The 22,095-nt window shown below is 35.0% G+C and overlaps 1 protein-coding gene across 3 annotated transcripts in view; it reads right to left on the bottom strand.

Annotated features, from left to right (window-relative positions):
- Nucleotides 1-1,136: 1,136 nt before the first annotated feature.
- The window catches only part of LOC125810643 (transportin MOS14), a 75,564-nt gene continuing 54,605 nt past the window's right edge, over nucleotides 1,137-22,095 (bottom strand). For 2 of the 3 annotated variants that reach the window (XM_049490110.1, XM_049490111.1), the window contains 10 exons: nucleotides 21,262-21,397; nucleotides 20,606-20,755; nucleotides 17,193-17,278; nucleotides 16,323-16,510; nucleotides 12,498-12,590; nucleotides 11,974-12,161; nucleotides 10,998-11,109; nucleotides 2,572-2,756; nucleotides 2,082-2,198; nucleotides 1,137-1,715 (listed from right to left, as the gene is read on the bottom strand). In XM_049490110.1, the coding sequence (XP_049346067.1) occupies nucleotides 1,491-1,715; nucleotides 2,082-2,198; nucleotides 2,572-2,756; nucleotides 10,998-11,109; nucleotides 11,974-12,161; nucleotides 12,498-12,590; nucleotides 16,323-16,510; nucleotides 17,193-17,278; nucleotides 20,606-20,755; nucleotides 21,262-21,397 (1,480 nt within the window). In that variant the 3' untranslated portion in view covers nucleotides 1,137-1,490. Of the gene's footprint in view, nucleotides 1,716-2,081; nucleotides 2,199-2,466; nucleotides 2,757-10,997; nucleotides 11,110-11,973; nucleotides 12,162-12,497; nucleotides 12,591-16,322; nucleotides 16,511-17,192; nucleotides 17,279-20,605; nucleotides 20,756-21,261; nucleotides 21,398-22,095 lie in introns of those variants that run through there. The other variant, XR_007441881.1, reaches the window with a different exon arrangement.

Consider the following 22,095-nt stretch of genomic DNA (forward strand, 5'->3'; position numbering starts at 1 on the left):
TCTTACCCTTTCCACCCTCCCCCCCCCCCCCCCCCCGACCCAACAATCCTCTATCCTTTTATTTTTTTTAAATTTCTTTTATAAAAAATCATACTTCACCCCACAACCACCCGCCCACTCATTCCCCCCAAAAAATTGATATTATTTTATTTTTTTAAAAATAAAAATTCTATCACATCCTATTTAACTCTCTGCTCCTAATTATTTTTATTTATTTTTTACATTTTTCTCATTTTGTGTTAGATATGTACATATGTTTTTAGGAATAATTTTTCTACTTGTGTACCGAATATAACATAAATAATTTTTTTTTAAAAAAGTCGTGTGGCAGCAAGTAAAAAAGTATTTTCGATACGTAATATCTAACACAAAACGAGAAAAAATTTGAAAGCGGAAGGTTAGGTGGAGTGGGTAATTTTTTAAATATAATAATATCTAAATTAGTATTTGAAGATGGGGAAGTAAACAAAATTAAATACTTTGAGAGGAAGTGATGAAATGGGGTAAGAAAAATATTTTACATTTTATTTTATAGAAAAAAGTATTTTTTTGGGATAATAATTTTTAATCTTTGATTTTAACTAACACATAATTTATTTAGTTTTTGTCAAGGTGGAATATTTTGTCTATGTGGAGTGTGATGTGATAATTTTTTTAAATTAAAGAGAGTATATTACACAATACACACTATGGTAAGAGTGTTATAAAAGAGAGAAATGTGTTTCTCAAACTAATAAGTGATAGTTTATATATGAAACACACTATCTCACTAGTTTAGGTATGAAACTTAAAAAAATGAGATAATTTAGGTGTGTTTTTAACCTTTATATTTTTGTTTTATCAGTATAGTCCTACTTTTTAATATTTAATCATTAGTGGTTGGTGCAAAATGCATTAGTGTCATCCTCGGTACCAATTTCAATTGTGCCAAATGTTCTGCAACATAAGCACATGATAGATTATAAAATTTTAAACTCCCCTACCCCAAACAAAAAAAAGAAGCTAAATGCATATCAATTGTGCTAGACGGTAAAAATAAACCGGACAAAAGTCTTCTCTACCCTTAGCCACCCCTTCTCTCCCATCCATATACCCTCCTTAAAAAGGAGATCCTCCAATTCACATTCAGACATTAAATAAGAAAGTCTTCCAACAACCAAAAAGGCGACTTTGGAAAGTAAGATTTGTTAGAATAATCATTATCCTCCATTTTATTTCTCTTTTGATGATTCTTTTACCCTACTAACCAATTGTCATAAATGGGCCATCAGTGCCTCGTTGATATGTTGTGTATTACAAGACTGATTTCTATATTACAAAATTGGGGATACTGTACAATGTACATTGGTACAAAAAATGCACAAATTTTCCAAGAAGTTGAAACTCCTGGAGAAGAATGATTCTGCATTCCAGGACAAAACTCAACTTAAATAGAATGAAGATGCCGCAGTTCCAATATTATTGAACCTATGGCAGCAATTGCTCAAATTTCAAGTAAAATTTGGAGAATTGCGATGCCCATCAGCAAATTCTCTCACTAAACGCTTCAGAATTCTCCCCCCTTTACCTTGCATATGCCCATAATCACTTGTTCCTCCAACGTTTCGCCTGCTCTCAATATAGTCTGAAGCAGCAGCAGCAAGTGCTTTAATCCAGAGAGGGACCAAAGACTCTACTTCGCCATGCTTTAGGTACTCAGCTGGTAAATTGTGTACCTGGAAAACGATTATTGGTCACACAAAAGAGTGTTTTGATACAACTCTCCCCACAAAAATATTGTCTCAATGCAACTCTCAACTTATCATAGTAGCAATATCACATCTGGAGAAGGAAAGAGAATCAACCTGCTAATGGGGTTGAAATAAGTGACAGAATAGCACACTGAATAAAGCTAATATGTAAGAAAAACATTTTTTCTTATAGAAGTAACAAATGATGACCATTTCATAAGGCTCATATAAGTGCTGCTTTCCTTCTAGGAAGTTTGCTGTGCATGAGCAGCAGGATCAGTTTTGATAAAATAAATGAGAAAGGCACTTAGGAGAGAGATAGATAAATAGTGATAGAGAGAGAGGACTGACTGCAGAATGGAGCCATCCATGTAAGGAATCCCAACAAAGATGAGCCTTCCAGGTGGTTCTTTCACTTAAATTGCACATAGCAGCCAATTGCTGCAAAAGTGTTGCAGACTTGTGAACCTGTTAAGGGAACAGTGTTAGCGAAAACGACAACATTGTCAAAAAGACCATAAAGATTGAAATCATCCAACTGTAGTGTTCAAAGACTCCTGCTTTTGTTCCAAATGGCTTAGGATGCTCCACAAATAATAGCGAGCCACTTGATCCTCATGATAATATTTCCTAGTGAAAAAGGATTCCATTCTGGCAAAATTGGTTCTACACGATCTTGCATATATGACATTTGAATTGTAATTCAAAGATAAGACTCTAGCAACCAACGGCATACTTGCAAAATAAATGCTTTTGATACAAAGCAACCTGCACCAAACTTGATTGCTACCAGTTCTTTCTATAGTATCTCGAGGAATAAACATGAGCTGGTTCAATTTACCCTTGACATTGCAGAAACACCAAGTAAAGCATACATTAGGTTTGACACTAGGCCATCGCCGCTGTGAGATATGACTTGTATTGCCATAGCATCAATTGAACTATCAGAAATACCAACTATGCCTTCCAGTTCAGAACCATGCGTAAGGGATTCAACCAAAGCATTTAAGCCAGTCTCTAGGAAACCTGAAGCACAATATCAAGTTAAGAGTTTCTCATTTAGACTAGAATAACAAATCATTAGATGTATACAACCGCATTTTTACTAAAGGTCAGAATCAGAAGAAAATTTCGATATGATGAATAGGCTATACTCAACAGACATAACAAATCATGTAAAAAAATGTGAAAATTCATTATGGTGCACTATCTAATGGACTTCACAAGATTTAGATTATGGATAAGGATCTGATCAAGATATTTTCATGTTTCACTATGACTTGTGGTTCTCATTAATAGCAGATCGTATTGGAAATATTTAATGTAGCAAGTTTCGACATTTAACATATTGCTGGATAGGGTAGCAGAGATGGTTCAGTGACGACAGCCTAAGCATTTTTGTTCCAATCACCTTCAGCAGCTCAAGTAAGATGGACACGACAATTCATCAAGTTCACAAGTTTCAAGATAGAGAAACCTTGTGGAATTTGACATTCAGAAGAAATCTACAAGATTAGGAGATAAGAGGAATTCTAGAACCTTATAGAATTATTATTTTATAACAAGAATATCATATTGTCCAAAGGGATAGTTGGAAATGCAAAGAGATGAAAATAAATTTTTTTGAACAAAATTCTTCTTACACAGGCGACTAAAAATGTGAGGACACTAGTTACCCACACCTACCAGTTTGGATTCTCAGAACGTCGAAAAAAAACATGTTTTCTCACATGCTTTGCAGCAATGGGTCTATTCTAATAGCAGGAAACTTTTTAAAAAAAGATTAACAAACATGTGTCAATATGGGTCAAACAGAGGATTCAACATCAAGTTCTAGACTTGACAGGTTTTTGTTATCCACTGCATGGGAAGAGACGGTTCCAAGTAAACCCCTTTGCCTAGATTGACTGTGGACCATTTTCCAATTTTGTTGGATGAAGCAGAGGAAGACACACAAATTCCCCCTACAGATCCGAGAACATGTGTTTAAGTGACAAACTTTGGAGATAGATGATGGGATGGTGGAATGGTCATCCGGTTACTGACAAGTCAAAATGCCAAAAAATTGAAATTGTTGCAAGGGGAGATAAGTGTGAAATAAGGAGGTGTTTAGGAGGGTTGAGGTGAAAATGAAGGGGATTCTGATAAATTAGGGAAGCCAATGATGGTTGAAGGGCAGAAGGACTTGGGAGGTAAGAGAGGAAGAGAGAAAAAAGGAATTGAAGAGGGTGTTAGCTAGTTTGGCCACTCTAAGAAACTAGTTGGAAACAAAAATTGAGGGCATTAAATTTGGGAAAATTATCAAACTAGTCAAAATTAGCAACTTATTTATGGGAAATAACTGTAGTTTCAAAATATTATAAAAAAGAGCAATATGTTCTTTTTACAAAAAACACTTCCCCTCTCTCTCTTGCCCTCTCCTCTTTCTCACTCTCTCCCTTGCCTGTCCTCCCTTTCTCTTGCCCTCTCCTCTCTCTCTCTGTTTTTCTCTCTCCTACCAATAAGAAGAAATACATTTAAATTTATTATGTATCAATTGTATTCAATCAAATATAGGTGAGAGTTTTGTATTTTATTTCAATTGTATTCAAAAAAATGTATTTTGTATTTTTTGAATCAATTATATTTGTATTCATACGAATACAACATGCATTTATATCCTCTCTGTCAAATATATTTGTACCCAATCAAAGAGAGGATGAATAAAGTTGTATTTGTTGTATTTCAAATACAATTGACAAGATACAATTGATACAAAATACAGAATACAATGCAAAAAAAATACAAAATACAATTATCTCTCCTCCCTCTCTTGATCTCGCTCGCCTCTCTCCTCTTAATATGTATTCATTTTGATATAAATCAATTCGTATTTGTATTCTTTTTCTCCAAAATCAGCGAAAAAATACACTCTCTCCTCGATATTGCCTGCCTCTCTCCTTCCCCCTCCCCTAACATTTTGCTATTATCCATTATTAAGCAAACTATATCTATAGAGTCCTATTTAAGGCCTAATGTTTGCTATTTTTGCAAGTTTCCCATTAAATTATGGTTGGAGTAGGGGAACTCTAATACTAATTTCTTTCAGGATAGAGGTGAAAAATAGGAGAAATTTTACAGAGATGATAGAGGTAGATTGGGTGGTGTGTACATGAGAGACTGTATAATAGGCTATAGTGGGGTTCTACCAAGTTTATTTATGGAAGAGGTAGATTGGAGAAAAAAGTCATGAGGGATGCAATTTAAGCAAATTTGGGATAAGAAGAGGGAGTGGATGGAGAGGGCAATTGGGAGGAGGAGGTGTGGGAGGTAGTAGAGAGTTACACAGGCTCGGATCCTATTTTTATGATATTTGACCGGACACAAAACTTAAGTAGTTAGTGTGCCTTGTGGATCATATACGTAGTAATGGAAAAAACAATAAATAATGGACAAGAAGTTGGCGATTAAAAAATATCCAATAAAATTAAAATTTGAAGAGAATAGCAGTCATGGAGTGGCTAACTGTGTTATCTAACTTTATTTTTAGGATGTCAAAAATGGCTGAAGAATGGAGGTGGAGTACAAGTATCCCATAGTACAAGAACAAGGGTGATATTCAGAATTACAACAACTATCGGATAAGAGTATCAAGTTGCTAAGTCACACTAGGAAAGTTTGGGAAAAAGTGATGTAACGGTGAGGAAATATGTGTTATTACCAAGAACTAATAGGGTTGCACCAGTTATCAACCCTTAGCCAATTTTTATTTGCCTTGATGATAGATGAACTGATGCGGCACATCCAAGCGGAGGTGCCATGGTGTATGTTATTTGCAAATGACATCGTATTAATTGACGAGATACATGACGGAGTTAATGCTAGGCTGGAGGTTTGGAGACGGACCTTGAAGTCTATAAAGGTTCAGGTTGAGTAGGACTAAGACAATACTTGGAGTCAAGTTCAATGACGTAATTCATGAGGCAGATGTGAAAGTGACTATTCAGACACAAGTCATCTCCAAGAGAAAAAGTTTCAAGTACTTTGGATCAATAAACCAAGGAATGCGGAGATTGAAGATAATGTTACACATTGCATCGTAGCAGAAAAGATGAAATGGAGGTTTGCATCTAATGTCTTGTGTGATAAAGATGTGCCACCAAAACTTAAGGGTAAGTTTTATTAAATGGTTCTTAGACTTGTATGGGGAAGAGTGATGGCTAGTCAAGAATTCGCACGTCCAAAAGATGAAAGAATCGGAAATGAGGATGTGAAGATGGATGTGTGCGCACACTAGGAGAGATAGGATTACGAACAAAGATATTCTATACAAGGTGTGAATAGGAGATGCACAAATGCCTCAGTGAGCCGGTGTGAGAGGTTGGCTATGGTGGGTATGATGAGGTAGAGGTAGGCTGAAGAAGTACTCCCCCTGTCCTTACTTACTTGTCCATTTTTCCTTTTTTAGTTGTTCCTAATAACTTGTCAATTTTGACAAATCAAGAAAGGACAATTTTTTACCTATTATACCCTCAATTAATTACTTTGAAAAAGGTTGAACTTCTTGAAAATCTTAAGTTTTTAATTCATCCACTTCATAATTAATAGGGGTAAAATGATAAACTCACTATGTCAATAATTGTTTTCTTAATAGGTGTGTCAATTCAAAAGTGGACAAGTAATTAGGGACAGAGGGAGTATGAGGGAGAGGTGATCAGACAATAAATGACACAACTGCAGCTTACCGAGGATTTACCCTACATAGGAGGGTATGGAGGTCTAGGATTAGGGTAGACGATTAATAGGTAGTCAAGTGTTATCTAGTTCTCTTTAGTTAGTATTATGATTATTACTCTCCAACTATCTTATTCTTTGTTTTTATTACTTGTTGCTTCTTGTGCTTCAGTTGTCGTATTATGTGTTGTTGCTATTGTCCGTGTCTCCATTATTTTCTACATGGCTTCTTTACTATTGTAGTTCCTTTTCTTACTGATTTTGATATGCATTTTTAGCCAAGGGTCAATCAAAATCAACCTCTCTACCTTCACAAGGTAGGGATAAGGTTGCGTACGCACCACCCTCTCCAAACCCAACTTGTGGGATTGCATTGGATATGTTGTTGTAAATTACATAATATATATAATTGGTGGAATGATGTCAAACATTTTCAAACTCCCCAAATAGAAAGAGGGTACTCTCTCGGCTTGAGCTTTCCAGAGGTTTTCTTTTTAGTCTGGATAATAGGCTGAATAAATTTGTTCCAACCTCATCAGTTACAAGATGCAATGAATTCTTTTGACAAGTTTAGGTGCTAAAAATGCATATAATAGTGGTCGATATAATTAACACATACACGTGTGTGTTTGTGTATATATATATATATATGGCTCTTGAGGTTGGGTTAGTTGATAACAATGGGTGTATGATCACTTCCTGCATTCTTTATGCATGCAGGTATGTGCAACACTTCAGGGAAAATGAGAAGTTAGTTTGATAGTTTTACATTTGCTTTCTCCCAACAATTCTGTAGCAGGGCCAAGGGGGAGGTGTTGGAGACTGGCGCCATTCTAATAGGTTGGAGATTTTGAGAGAAGTCTTAATGAATCTTCACAGCCATCATCCAAGAAGGGAGGAAACGCCGAGTATCAAAGGCAATAGACCTATTAGTTTAGTGAGAAGATTTTATCAGATCATTTCAAGGTTCTTTCCAATAGACTAAAAAAGGTCTCGAACAAGATAGTGTCTACTTTATAGAATGCTTTGAGTAAGGTAGACATATTGTAGATACAACTTTGGTGGCAAATGAACCAGTAGACTCCGGAAGTAAGCCAGGAGAACTGTATTTGTTGTGAAAGCTAGACGTTGAGAAAGCATATGTCTATGTCAACTGGAATTATTGGATTTCATTCTGCTGAGTATGAGCTTTGAGTACAAGAGGAGAAATGGATCAAAATTTGCATATCTATCGTCAGATACTCGGTATTTGTGAATGACCGTCCATGCAGATTTTTTGGTAGCTACATGTTTACATTAGTTGTGGAAGAGCAACAAGCAGAATGATGGATAGAGTAGTTGTATAGGGACATTTGAGCAGCTTCTCAGCAATGTTCAGAAGTCAAGGCATCATTAGAGTGACTCACCTATTATTCACGGATGACACATTAGTTCTTTTTGATGCTGATAGGATACAATTGGAGTAGAGGCAGCAACCGAAAATCTGAGAAAGAGGATCACCTATATTAGTTGGTGCTTCATTTGCGAAATTCGGGGAGGATGTGGACCACCTCCTATAGCATTTCCAGGTAGTTCACGAATATGCTGGAAGATATTGAGATGTCTTGGAATATAGTGGACCATACCCGAATGCCAGAAAAGGATGATTAATTAGTAGGGCAATCAAACGAATATGTTAGGCATGTGTGTTAGATCTTATATAAGTTGTATGGAGAGAGGAACAAAGGGGTTTCAAAGAAATCAAAATGATTTTGTACATTTGAAGAATAGCCTTTTATCTTTAATGTATTTTTGATGCACCCATGAGGTTCCTATTTGTATGGACAATTGAGTGTCTTTCATAGAGAAGCATTTATTTTTGTAGCTTTTCCCATTCTTCAACGAAATTATCTCTTGATATAAAAAGATTAAAATGTGTAAGCTAGCGATTCATGTGCAAACTTTCAAGTGAAGATGTAGACATTTGCTAATGCATTGTCCATAAGAGCTTGTTGTGGTGGACAATGCTAAATCTGTTTGGAGTACAGTGGCCAATGTCGGCAACTGTAAAAGATGTGATGTAAGTTAGACCTATAAGAGGAAAAGAAGGTGTAGAACATGTGATGTACCTCTGCACGCTCTTATGTTGTATATAGAGGGAAAAGAACTTAAGAGTTTTAAAAGATTTGTACAACTTGGGTGCATGACACTGCACTAATATTAGTTATTAATTTTTGTCCACCCATGAGATCCATCTTCATGTAAGTGCTCTACTTTTTATGATATATGTATATTGAGATTTTCCCACTATACTAACAATATTATTATTTTATTAGAAAAAGACATATCTTTCTGTAAAATCTCTACTTTTTATAACACTTCATACTGAGATATTTTGACAACATTAACAAAATTATTATTTCGTCAGGAAAAGGTTCATCAACTTGAGGAAGGGGATGGGGCTGAAAAAGTTGTGTTATCCCTTGATATTTTATCACAAAAATATAATCAACTAAAACATGCAGGAATGCTTGCTGAGAGAGGAGCAACGCCTGAATAGTCGTCCAGAAAGTAGCGGCACCAATTGCTGAAGAGAGGAGTAGAGAAGAAAAGAACACATTGGACATGTGGCAACATACAGTGGTTGGCATCGCTCACTGGTCGTTGAAGATAGTTGAGTCTACCAAGATTGTAAGGGGTCGTTTGGTACAAAGATGCATAATGCAGGGATTAGTAATACATGGTTTAGTTTTTATCAAGTGTTTGTTTCATTGCTTCCCACCTAATCTTGTGTTTGGTTTAAAAATCTATAAAAAGCTTATTTCCTATTATACTCTTGAGTTATTATGAGATTTCCTATGTCATGTAATTGGGTCAAGGTAGATAATTGCCGGACAATATTATTTTTTGTGGCCTTCTAACTAGGTAGGAGAAGAATAATGTTGTCGCCATGTTTGCTATTTTCTCACTTGAATTATTTGAGGATAAAACTCTACAAAAATCTTCTTTACAATTATATCCTTGAATTTTTGTTGAATTTTCTATTTCATTTAACTAGTCAAGTTAAATACTAAAATATAAGAAAAATATTATTATTTTTTGAGGTGTGATGTGCCACTACGGACATCATTGATAGCACAATGTATTTATGATTTTTTGTTGGTCAAATATACCTTAAACTTTACATAGATTTAAGGCTACTTAAATTGTTCAAATACCTAAAGCTTATTAAAAAAAAGAAAACAAATAGTTCAAGTGGTCAATCGACGAACTACATTTAAGAAAAATCCAAAAATAAAAGCAACCCAATATAGCAAATCAAACATGGAGAAAAAAAATATTAGTTTGTGAAATCATCAAATTACATTGAACGAATTTGAAGAATTAAAAGAACATTTATAACCATTCCAATATAAATAAAAAAGGACATTAAATTACAAAAGAAATTTAAGTAAAGGGATTGGGGGATAGTTTAGTCATTTAGGGGTCTTATCCAAGGATTCTCAAAACTTTAGATTAGTTATCCCTCCCTTTTCTAGGGTTAAAATAAGACCTTATATGGGGTATAACTAATCCGTGGATTAAGTTATAAATAAAGTAACCAAACAAAGTTTTTGCTGGACTAAATTTTAATCCATGGACTATTCTAATTAATACCGTCTACAAAACGGGTCCTAAAGGTTGTGATGCAATATGGAAAACTATATTAAGCTAGTAAACACAATATAATTAAATACAAGTATTTGAAGATAAATCTTTTTTACGATAAAAATCCTCAAGGGCCAGTGGTGCATGGTCTGAAACTCCAGATAATAGTCCGCTCTCTAATCTGTTCACTAAAAACCCTGACATTTACTTGTGGTAGGATTTGAACCTGTAAGGTGTGCCTAACCCCCACATCACAAGCTACACTCTTACTACAAGACCAAAGCCCTAGGGGCTCCTAAGATCAGTGTTTTGAAAACCAAAAAGTGCAAAAAAGTGACAAGGTCCATAGGGCTTAAAACAAAAAGCAAGAAGTGAAGCACACAATGTAACGGAATTAAAAAATATTAAACATACATGAATTTAGCACAATTAAAATGAAATTGTAATTAAATAATTAATTTCAGCATCCAACATACAATAATCTCAATATTAATCCAACCCCTCAAAGTTGAGATTCAAAGAAGCGACATTCTTATTAGACTTACTTTGTGCACCATTGTTTGAGGTGCAAACTTCTCTATATTGCATGTCTTTACCCATGAAGCAATAATCCCTCGCTTCACATACTATGTTTTGAATAATACTGCCGAAGATATCCTATAGAATATCCTACAATATTCTTTTTGATGACCAAATATTCTACAATTCTAAAATTGTAGAGAATATTCTACAACTTTTTTCCTTATTCAAGTACAATAAATCTAGATATGTATGAATATACGCACATATTCTCCATATATTCTAACAAAGATCAATAGTATGTAGAAAATTAGGTGCCACAAAATGAAAACAGTTAATGAAATGTTAGCAAAAGTTATGCAGGATATTTGATGGGTGTGGGGACTTCAACTGATTTTCCCGACTTACATGACATAAATGACATTGCTGCCAGTGCTGCGCCACGGTGCATAGCAGTGCAACATATAGCTGCCTTTTGAAATGATAATTCAAGGATGGAGCCAGAAACTACTAAAACTTCCTGAGACACATCCAGAATAGAAGGTGTCAAAGTTACAAGTTGTTTCTCTAATTATGAAAACAAAATAACGACGTACATGCTCTATTTTTTTTTTTTTTAATAAGCACCTGTATATAGGTAAACAATAATGGAAAAACCATAAATATCACTGCCATATTTTCATGAATGAGATGAGAAGAAAAACAGATAAGATAGACAAAGAGCAAAAATAAATATAAGCAATGATGATGAAAGGAAGACATTTTTGGGAGGTAAGAAACACAAAGCACAGAACAAGCAACAGAACTACAATTAGGTCTAATACACTTGTTTGGAAAAGATCACAGGCAAAGGAGCTAAACTGGTTGTATTTGCCCTTGAACTTTGCAAATGGTTTAAATTTGCACTTTAGCTGCTAATGTTAGCCCATAAGGGAAAAATTGACGACTTTGGGTAGGGCAGTTAACAGTGGGAAAACTTGTTCCGTTTCACATAGTTTGGGGGAATATTTTACTCTTTATCCATTGATAAAAGTATAAGGGTGATATAAGAATAAAAAACTATAACATAAAATGTTAAATCATCAGATATTAATACGTAATAAAACATGCATTTGGTTGGAATCATTTCACCTGAAGGAATTATTTTCCTCATATTTCAAGTTCCATAATCAAAATCAGTGTTTGATTACTACATGTAAGAATCAACTTTTTAACTAAACCTGTACTTCTCAGAGACCCTGTCTGGTTTGGATTACATTGCAGATTTAATCAGTTTTCCTATGATTCATTATTGTACAAAAAATAAGTTTAAAACTTGCAACTGTGATTTTAATTAATTTTGTGATCACATATATATAAACATAGGAAAAAGGTAACCAAAAACCTTCAGAGAGCAGCGGATGAAAATAGATGCGAAATTAGCAAAGGCCTCCACCAGATCAGGCTCTTGATCACATATATATGAGGAAGTAAGAGCCATAATTGATGTTGACTTGGAAAATCTTTCAAAGATACTGACAAAAAGATGTCCATATTCTTCTCTACTGCCAAATTCCTCAATGAGAATGGAAGCTGCAAAAGTTACTGATCAGCTGAGACAAAGGTAGTTGTATTGGAAATATGAGCAACTCAGCTAAGTTGACAGTTGCCAACTCTTACGACTATCAAAAGAAGATCAGATTCAAGCAGGAAAAGACACAATGACCTAAAGCTGTTTCCTGGTATAAATTTCCACAGCCAAAAAACCAGTTAAAGCCTTTGCTTCAGCACTGAAACTGAGACTTGTTCTAAGCAAAGTTCAGAGAAATAATGATACTGGTTTTGCAAAAGGGCATAGGGGAAGTAAAACACATCTAAGAACGAAGAATTGTACACGTCAAAGCTTTGAAGCAATCTATAACACTCTACCTGTTCTTATGTAGCAGTCATGGCTTTGGAATGATACAAAGTTAGTCGATAAACAATTAAGCACTCCTGGCAAAACGGACGTGAAGTGCTGACCTGCAAATGTAATGCACCCAAGCAGTAAGTAATTTATGTGATCAAGGTCTCAACTTTCTCTAGGAAGATACTATGTACAAGAGACTTTCAGTAAATAACCTGTTCTTGTATTGGTTTGGAAACCTATATTACCTTGGACTTTTAAATGGCTTATATGTATACTTGGAAGAGTGGGGGCAGGGGATTTTTGAGGTTTTGGTGGTTGGAACTTATCTTTCTTGACTAGAATTTGATTGGTTATTCATACTGATGTTAAACTGACAAGATATTACTGTGGGTGACCATAATTGAGGCTTGGCTGCTATAAATGAGGTTTAAGGTGAGTGGGAGCCCTCTCTTATGGTTGCTTTCAGGGCTTAATTGTGTTGTATGTAAACATGGTCCTATTTGTTGTGTTTGGACATGCTTGTATATGCATTTGACTAGTCTTAAATGTACAAGAGACTACACATGTGTGGTAACTGTATCACCACTTATTTATTGTGAAACATGTTGTACTTGCACTTGATAAACTCTATACATGACCAAAGACATTCTTATACGTGACATAAATGTATCAGTAAGTATCTTGTATTGAATAAGGCTATGGGATGGCGGGGATAATGGAGTTTTTTCTATTAAATCCAATTATGAAAAGCCTTGGGGCAGAAAGAGTCAATTTTTTCATCTTCCGGAGTAGATTCCAAGGGTACCGAGAAAGGTGGGCTTTCACTTGACTAGAATACGTGCTGTACGGGTTACGTCCCGACCACTTCTCCGACAACTAAGAATAAGAATTTGAGGAACAGGAAGATTACATGTGGCGGTTGGTGCTTGATGTGTAAGAAGCTTGCAAGAAGACATGAATCACCTCCTTTTACATTGCCGAAGAGCATCTCGCTTGCGGTTGCAAATATTGTCATGGTTTGGTCTTTAGTGGGTGATGCTAGATGCGGTTAAAGAGAAAAAATGTATAATCTTTAGATGAAGGAAGAGAAGACGTAGAGCATGAAATGTTACTCTACTAGCACTTAAGTGAATCACATGGAGAGAGAAAAATGGAAAGCTTTTGATAGAGAAGAGAAGGATTTAATAAACTTGAGAAGTAATTTCTTATACCTTATTTCCTTTTGGTGTACCCATGAGGTTTTTACAATATAGAATTGTTGTTTGTAGAGAACCATATGTTTTTTACAAGTTACCTTTGTCAAAAAAAAAGAACCATATGTTTTTGTAAGGTTTTCTACTTTTTGGTATAGTCCTTGTAAATGGGTGACTCCATGCCCTCCAATAACAAAATTTTATTACCTTATATCAAAAGAACCATATGTTTTAATAAGGTTTTCTACTTTTTGGTATAGTCCTTGTATATAGGTGTTGCCATATCATTCTATTAGATAATTTTAATACTTTATATGTATAAACAAAGGCAATGGATTGCTTGTACTCGCAAAACAGTGAGGCTACCTACATACTTGAACTAATACACAGGCAAATTAGATGCTCATAGGTTAGGGGCGGAACCACCTTAGCTTATGTGATGTCATCCGTCACTGCTTCATCGGATAGTTTTGCTATACATATGTATATATGATTAACAAGCAAGATTAAAAAAATTAGATAAAAGGAATAAATGACACCCCTTGTTACAATGGAAGTCTCAGCTCTCATGGTTAAGCGTTAATTTTATTTTGGAGATATCATGGGATCGATTCTTAGAGCTACTTGTGTGTATCTTTTTAAAAGTTCTGAGCAATACAAGGCTTTGCGCCTCAGTAGTTGTATTAGTTATTTTTGTGGCTCATACACTGCAAGAAGTCCATGCGCACCTTGACTAATTCCACGGGATACTTGCCACCTCCTACCAGCACAGGTCCTAGATAAAGTCCTTTTGTATATTATGATGTCATTATAGTGAATTGTTCATTTATTTGTTTTTATGCACTCTCCGAAGGAAGAGCACGAAGAAGAGGTGAACAAGATTCTAAGATATATGAAAAGTTCACCGGGGAAATGATTGTTTTTCAGAAAAGGTCAAGATAGAGGCATTGAAAGCTTTACAGATGCAGATTGGGTAGGTTCTACTATTGATAGGAGGTCTACATCAAGATACTGTACTTTTATCTAGGGAAATCTTGTGACTTCGAGGAGTAAAAAGCAGAATGTTGTAGCCCGTAGCAGTGCTGAAGCTAAATATCGATCTATGACCCATGCGATCTGTGAAATGATTTGGCTTAAGAAGATCATGGAAAACTAAAATAACTGTTTGTGTTACTAATGCGTTGTACTGTGACAACAAAGCCGCCATTAAGTATTAATCACAATCCAGTTCAACATGACATAACAAAACATGTTGTAGTGGATAGGCACTCATAAAAGAGAAGATTGAAGAAGGAAACATGTGCATGCATTTCGTCCCAACAAATCAACAAATTGCAGATATTTTTACAAAAGGCTTGTTTAAACCAAAGCTTGAAATTCTCGTAAGCAAGTTAGGCATGAAAGAGCCCCCAAGGCCTAGCTCAAGTGGCAAAAGGTGGAGGATTTGTGGCTTAGGTCGTAGGTTCAAGCCCCACACCATGCAAAGCGAAGCCCGGTATTTAAGTGGAGAAGGGTAGAGGGGCGGGCCCATTATCCACCGAGTTTAGAAGGCTGTGATTGGTCCAAAAGGCGGGTCACAGACGGATTTCTCGGTTATCAAAAAAAAAAAAAAAAAAAAAAGTTAGGCATGAAAGATATTTACAAGCCAACTTGAGGGGGCGTGTTGATTTGTAAATATCTAAGTGTGATTAGATATGATTTTGTAGGATTTAAATTGATCTAACAAAATCATGTCTGCTATATTATTAAATAAGTTAGGATATAAGAATCATCCCTTTATTCTCAACTCTCCTAGAATTAAGGAATCTGATTGATAGCTAGTTTATTTTTCTATATTATAAATTTGTATCTCTATGGATGAATTAAATTGTACAATTTCGGTACCAAAACTTACACCTTATATGTCGACACTGCTTATGAGAAATCCTACATACGCCCCTGCATATGGTGGAGCTTACCCTATCCAGCCATTCCAGAAGTTGGGGTTGGTAGCATATAGGGCTCCCTAGCTACAAGGGATTAGGAGACCAACGACTAGTTGAAATACATTTAATGAACCCCCAGTTGATATGTTATATGCAATGTGTACTGAAAGTACCACAGTCAAAAATATATTAGTTTATATGTGGAACTATGTACTTTTGTATTTCGAACTTGCATATTGCTTGTCCACCTTGGACTGAGTAATCATTCGCTATTCCTGGTCCGCCCTCTCTTTCACAGCTTAGGAGTACACATCGATGAGCTTAAGTAAGCCTTTTTGACTAATACACTTTGTTGATGTGGCTTGCCCCTCTTCTTACATTTTACAGACGTTGAATTGGGTTACTATTGAATTGATAATTGCCAATTGGCTTTGACATGTCATTTCACGACATCTGTTGGATAACAAATATTTGGATAGTCAGTTGCTTATAGTATTATATCTGAGATATACTTAAGTTAATTATCGAATTAGGCCTACTAGGTGACAATTTTAGGTACCAATTTCTAATGCATGTCCACAAGGTGACAAAATTTACTTGTATAAATATGGAAAAGGAAAAGTTGTAATTGGTAAGCCTGTCGATCTTGGGGAAAATTTCACCTTCATCAAATAAGTTGAATGCTGGTTTTAGAGATTTTTTTAAAAATAAATCAGAAAAGAAGTACCCGATGACTGAATTGCTTGGGAAAGAGCTCTGCATGCTGCCATAGATAGAATAGCATTTCCAATGTGCTCCGACTGAAAAAGTTTTTCTAACATTTGCCAGAATACTCCTAGCAGCGCTACAAGAGGATCATCCACATCCGAACCAGCAGAAGACTCTGTTGACAGATGGCTGAATAAAGTTCCCAACCTGACCAATTGGCCAAGGCTTTACTACATAGAAAGGTATACGGATGGAAAGCAAAGACCAGCAAGTAATTCATAGAAGTCTTTTACAGAATGGGGAAAAAAAGTTTAGATTCTTCCCAACCTTCATAGAACTAGTGTTTTTGCAGAATCTACGTCCAATACCTTGTTTTAGACTCTTCGTGGTAATTAAGACTGACATAGAGAACAAAATGATAGAAAGTATAGCAGCGATTAATACACGTGATCATACACATACTGCAGATAAAATTCTAAAAGACTAATAATCGAATTTTGCATCAGTCATGTGGAGGGGATTGGTTCACTTCTCAAGTAAATGCTCTGTAAGGACTCAATTTTGTATGAAATGTCTCATACCAGGTTTCACACTTTTGGGAAGAAAAAGAAGGTAAAATTTTATCACACTTCTTTTAAAAATAGGATGCTACCAGGAAATGTTCAGATGGTGTATTGGTCGAAAGATGGCAGAACATTTCAAAATTGGTATGCTTCTGTGCCAATGATAGCCTTGAACTGCAAACTAGAGAGCAGAATAACATAGAACATGATCTTTGTGAATGTTACATTTCAATTTCTCTCCGTGGCTATGGCATGCAAACCTTGATAAGAAAAATATCTGAACTAATGCAGATGCAAAAAATAATAACGTAGCAATAGGTTCAAACCTATGTAAACCTCTTCTTGCAGCATTAGTCAACTGAGAATAAGAAGCAGGATTATGCCTTAAAGAGTGGTCTTGATTTTCATCAATCTGAAACAGAGAAATTCATTCTCAGTTAAGGTAAGAGCTTAGAGGACAGTTAATAAACAATTTATAGTACTCTGCATCATGTGCTTTCAAACTGATCCAATTTTTTTGGTTAAGGTGAATGATTTTATAAAAATGGACAAACCTGAAAAGACCCAAAAAAAGGAGAAAAAAAGATAAATGCCAATGGAGATCATAGAGAGGTCTCCATTGTCTATGTTTCTCCTTTATATATATATATATATATATGTTCAGGCCTTTTAGGAAAGGTTAATGAAACCAAAATATGGTTCTCTACGAAAGAAACTCAATCATCTATACACATTGGGGTCTCATGGGTAAACCAAAAAGAAAAAAAAACTAGAAACATAAGATTGCTTTGCAATTTCACAATATCACTATCAACCCCTTCAAACACTCTCATGTTTTAGTCCTTCCAAAGAATCTGCATGATGCTTATGGAGCAACATCCCATGCCCTAGATCTTCTCTTTCTTCTTCTCAACAGTGTTTTGGAAAGCAAGACATGGAAAAAAGTGATGAGGGCTCGCTTCACCGAAGCGAAAAGCATAAAACGAAGCACACACTTTTTTCAAATAAAGTGTTGTTTAGTATAAAAATAGGAAAATATTAAATATGCATAGATAAATAACCAAGAACTCAATAGAAATAATATATTAAGCAGGTCTTTCAATTCTTAAATTAAAAAGTAAATAATAGATACTAGAAATAGATAGTCAATAATCCTCCTAAGTCATACTCTCTCCGTCGCAATTTATGTCAGTTAGTTTGACTTGGTATGGAGTTTAAGAAAGAAAAACTTTTGAAACTTATGGTCTAAGATAAGTCATAGATTTTTGTGTGGCTATAAATCATTTCACTAAGGGTAAAATGGGCATTTTGAAGTTAAATTGTTACTAAATATAATATGTTTAATTCTTTTTGGGACTGACTAAAAGGAGAGTAAGTCATACAAATTGGGACAGAGGGAGTAACAAATTAAACAAATGCATTACCAAATCACAAGGGGAGCAAATTCTTATTCTTCAACAAAACAGAGTATTGCAGAACGCGACTTACAGTAGCATTGAAAAACAGTAAGTTGAAAAAGAAAACCCTAGCAGTAGGCCTGCAGCAGATAAAAGAAGAAGAGAAAAAGAAGAGATGAAAAACTTACCTTGCAAGTCGTTGAAAGAAAGTCGCAGCAGTTGCACAAAAGAGGGAAATGTTTGGAAAGAAGTCTCTAAGTATCTTTACAGTTTTTTTTTAAAAAAACCTAGTTAAAGCTGACCTCGCTTAAGCGAGCTTTTTCTCGCTTTTACAAATGTCGCGCTTCTCACTTCAGTCCCAGAAGCGCTCACTTTTTCACCATAGCATTGCTTCAAGGAATAAACCGACAGCATGTCGCTTCGCTTCATTTTGCACTTTAAGCGACAATGCGTTTGCCAGTGAATGCTGATGGGGTGAAAATTCAAAGGAAAAGGGTATAGAAATACTGAAGTAGAGAACAAAGCAAAGAGCATGAGGCATAACACCAAAGGTACAAATGTGGACTACTCGAAAAGAAAGATTCTGAACCAATACAAAACAATTTGGTACAAGCGGATCACATTCATGTTATTTTGCACAAATGTTGGAAGCACCTATGAAATACAAGTAACATAAAAGTTTGAGTGCTTTTTCAGGTAGAATCATGTTTTTTTCTGTTATTCTAAGATCTTGTGTGCTTTTTGTTTATGCAGGGATTATTTCTCTTTCCCTTAATAAAAATATGCTAAGTTGGATGTGTGGAGACAAACACAAGAGTCTAACCTGTTTGGCCATGAGGATTTTTAACTTTCTTTCGGATTTTTTTTTTTACTTTATATGAAAATCCGCATTTGGCCATGAAAATTCCAAATTGAAGTTGTATTTGGAATTTGGAAAACACCAAGAACTTTGTTTTCACTTTAACTATATTTTTCTTTTTCCAATTTTACCAGAACTGATTTTATTTTTATAAAATTACCCCTTTTAAATTATATTTCATATGTTGAGGTAAAGTACATTCAAACAACCAAATATTATTTGCAAAAATTATAACCGTTTCTCTAACTTCAAAAACTTCAAATTAAGTAAAAAAAAATTGTAATAGTATGTAGTAGATTTTATATGAGATCTAAATTATGACATTATGTTTGTACCTATTTTGAGACAAGTTAGGTGATTTTGTTAGTTCTTAGAAATCAGGAGTATAAACCATATTTAGAAAAAGTACATTCAAATTTTAAATATTCTTTGCAAAAGTATGGCCAACCACAACTCCAACTCTAACTTAAAAAAATTAAAATAAAATGAAATATTTGTTTTCATGTCCAAACACCCACTAAAGGGTTCAAGTTGAGCACGACCAAGACAAATTGCTTGGAATGCAAGTTCAGTGACGTAACTCATGAGGTTGGCGTGAAAGTGAGGCTTAATACCCAGGTCATCCAGAAAAAAGGAAGTTTTAAGTATCATAGGTCATAATACTAAGTAATCAGAAGACTGACAATGATGTCACACACTGTATTGGTGCATGGTGGATGAAAAATAGAGGCTCGAATCCGGAGTCTTGTGTGACAAGAAGGGGTCACCAAAACTTAAAGGCAAGTTCTACACAGTGGTGGTAGTTTCTTGTTTCTTTGATTTTTGTTACTATTTATTGTTCTTTATACTTCGATTATCGTATTATTTTGTTATAGTTACTGCTCCTTTTAAGCTTGCTTTGTCTTGTCGTGTTTAGTATTTTTCCTTGGTTTCTTCACTCCTGTTATTTTCTTGAAACGAGGGTCTATCGAAAACAACCTCTCTTCCTCCCAAGATAGGGGTAAGGTTCGGCATACACACTACCTTCCCCAGCCCTACTTGTGGGATTACACTAGGTATCTTGTTTTTGTTGTACTTTATAAAAATATGAATTTCATTTTATAAAAATATTAAAGTTGATAATTGGTCCATACATAGCACTCACAAAAATAAGACATAACTTTAGGCAGTATTGCGACAAGGAGACCTATGTTACTTGGAATCTCCAATAATGTTGCCTCACCTGAGTTGAATACTTTAAAAATACACTATTTGAAGTATCTGACACACACACATTGATATTTTTGAAGAATCCGAGCTACATAGAAGGAGACTAGGTGACACAACTCAAACAAGATTATTTAATACGAAATGTTGAAAGAACTTCAAAATAGTACGGGGAAAAAGAGAGATACAACACTCTTTATAGAACCACCGTATAGTTATATACTGTTATAAGTTCATGACATGAAAGAGATACAAGAAAAGAAGAAGATGAACTTACTAGTTTGCCAATAGCTTCGTAGCAAGGTGAGACCAACCTAGCCAACAAATTATTCTTCAGCTCCTTGTTAGGAAGGGAACCAAGTATCAAGGTAATCGCGCTGACTACTTTTTCTTCATCCTCTAGAGGCAAATGCCTTTCATCCAAACTCTAAAAAAATATGTCAAACACAAGGAACAAGAGAAACAATAGCAATTGCACTTTAATTATCACTCCAATAAATGATAAACCAAACTTACAGATCCAAGAAATGAGAAATATCTATACGAATTATTAAAAGGTAAACAATTATGTTTATCAAATTTTTTGTCCTAAAATACCCCTCCAATCACCCCAACTATCAAGACAAAGAAAAAGTCGATAAGGTCATAATATTGAAATGGATAGCTATACTTTCAACTCCTCTCACTCTCTAAATCAACTATCATATGCTTTTTTCTTTCCAATTTTAATTTTCATTAAATTTCAATAAACTATGAACATGTACAAGTGCATGACATTTAGTCAATATTATTGGAAATTCATTTCAAACCAATGTCTTAATAACTAAAAACTATTTTTACCTGAAAATTACTGCAATACAAAATTACTTGAACAAAGACCAAGGACCTTCAAGTAAAAATATTTTGATACACCATACAGTTTATAGGACAAACCTCTCCAATCCAAAGTAAGATCTCCAAACTTGAATGTTCATACATAGGGGTAGCGGCATCTTCACATAACTTGAGCAAAGCACTGGCACAAGCTGCTGAACATAAGGGTTCTGAGATGCCCGTTGCAAGAAATAATCTGAAAATAACATATTAAGATATCACTACAACATCAACAGGAATGCTCATGGACAAGGTACAACAAATGCCACCCAAAAACAAGGGGAAAAAAGAGGTATGTGGTTGATAATGGTAGTCTTTTTTAATGCTTTCACCACACACATAGAAAGAAAAACTTTGCAGAAGAAATGGGTCACGAGGACTGTCAGAGGAAGAGTACGAAGAGAAGAGGGCAATTCATGGTATTATACAAACAACTGTAGAAAAAGTATGTCGCGAAAAAAGGATGTAGGGAATCAATTTTAACCAAATAGGAGCCATGGAATGAGGACATGGAACAGGGAGTTTTCAAAAGAGGAAGTTTGGAAGCAGGCTAGACATATGCTGTGGGGATAATTTCCCAGACCCATTCGGTGAAACTTTCTTCTAGCAGTGTTGGAGCAGAGTAAACAAAAATTACATAGTACTCACTCCATTCATTTTATATCCCTTGAAAAGTTGATAAGAGTAACAATATCTTTTTGTATTGCCATTGTAACAAAGAAAGAAGGGGCTGTTCCATTAGAGAATTTGACCCGTAAGTTTTGTTGAAAATCAACAAAAAATAACGTAGTTTTGTATTATAATGTCACCAAAGTCATTATGTTTCAAAATAGTATCCTAATAATTGAATATTGTAGAATATTTTATATGACATTCTAGGATACTCTAATTAAA

Source organism: Solanum verrucosum, unplaced genomic scaffold (genome assembly GCF_900185275.1).
Source record: "Solanum verrucosum unplaced genomic scaffold, falcon-dt-bn FXZP01000032.1, whole genome shotgun sequence".
NCBI lineage: Eukaryota > Viridiplantae > Streptophyta > Magnoliopsida > Solanales > Solanaceae > Solanum > Solanum verrucosum.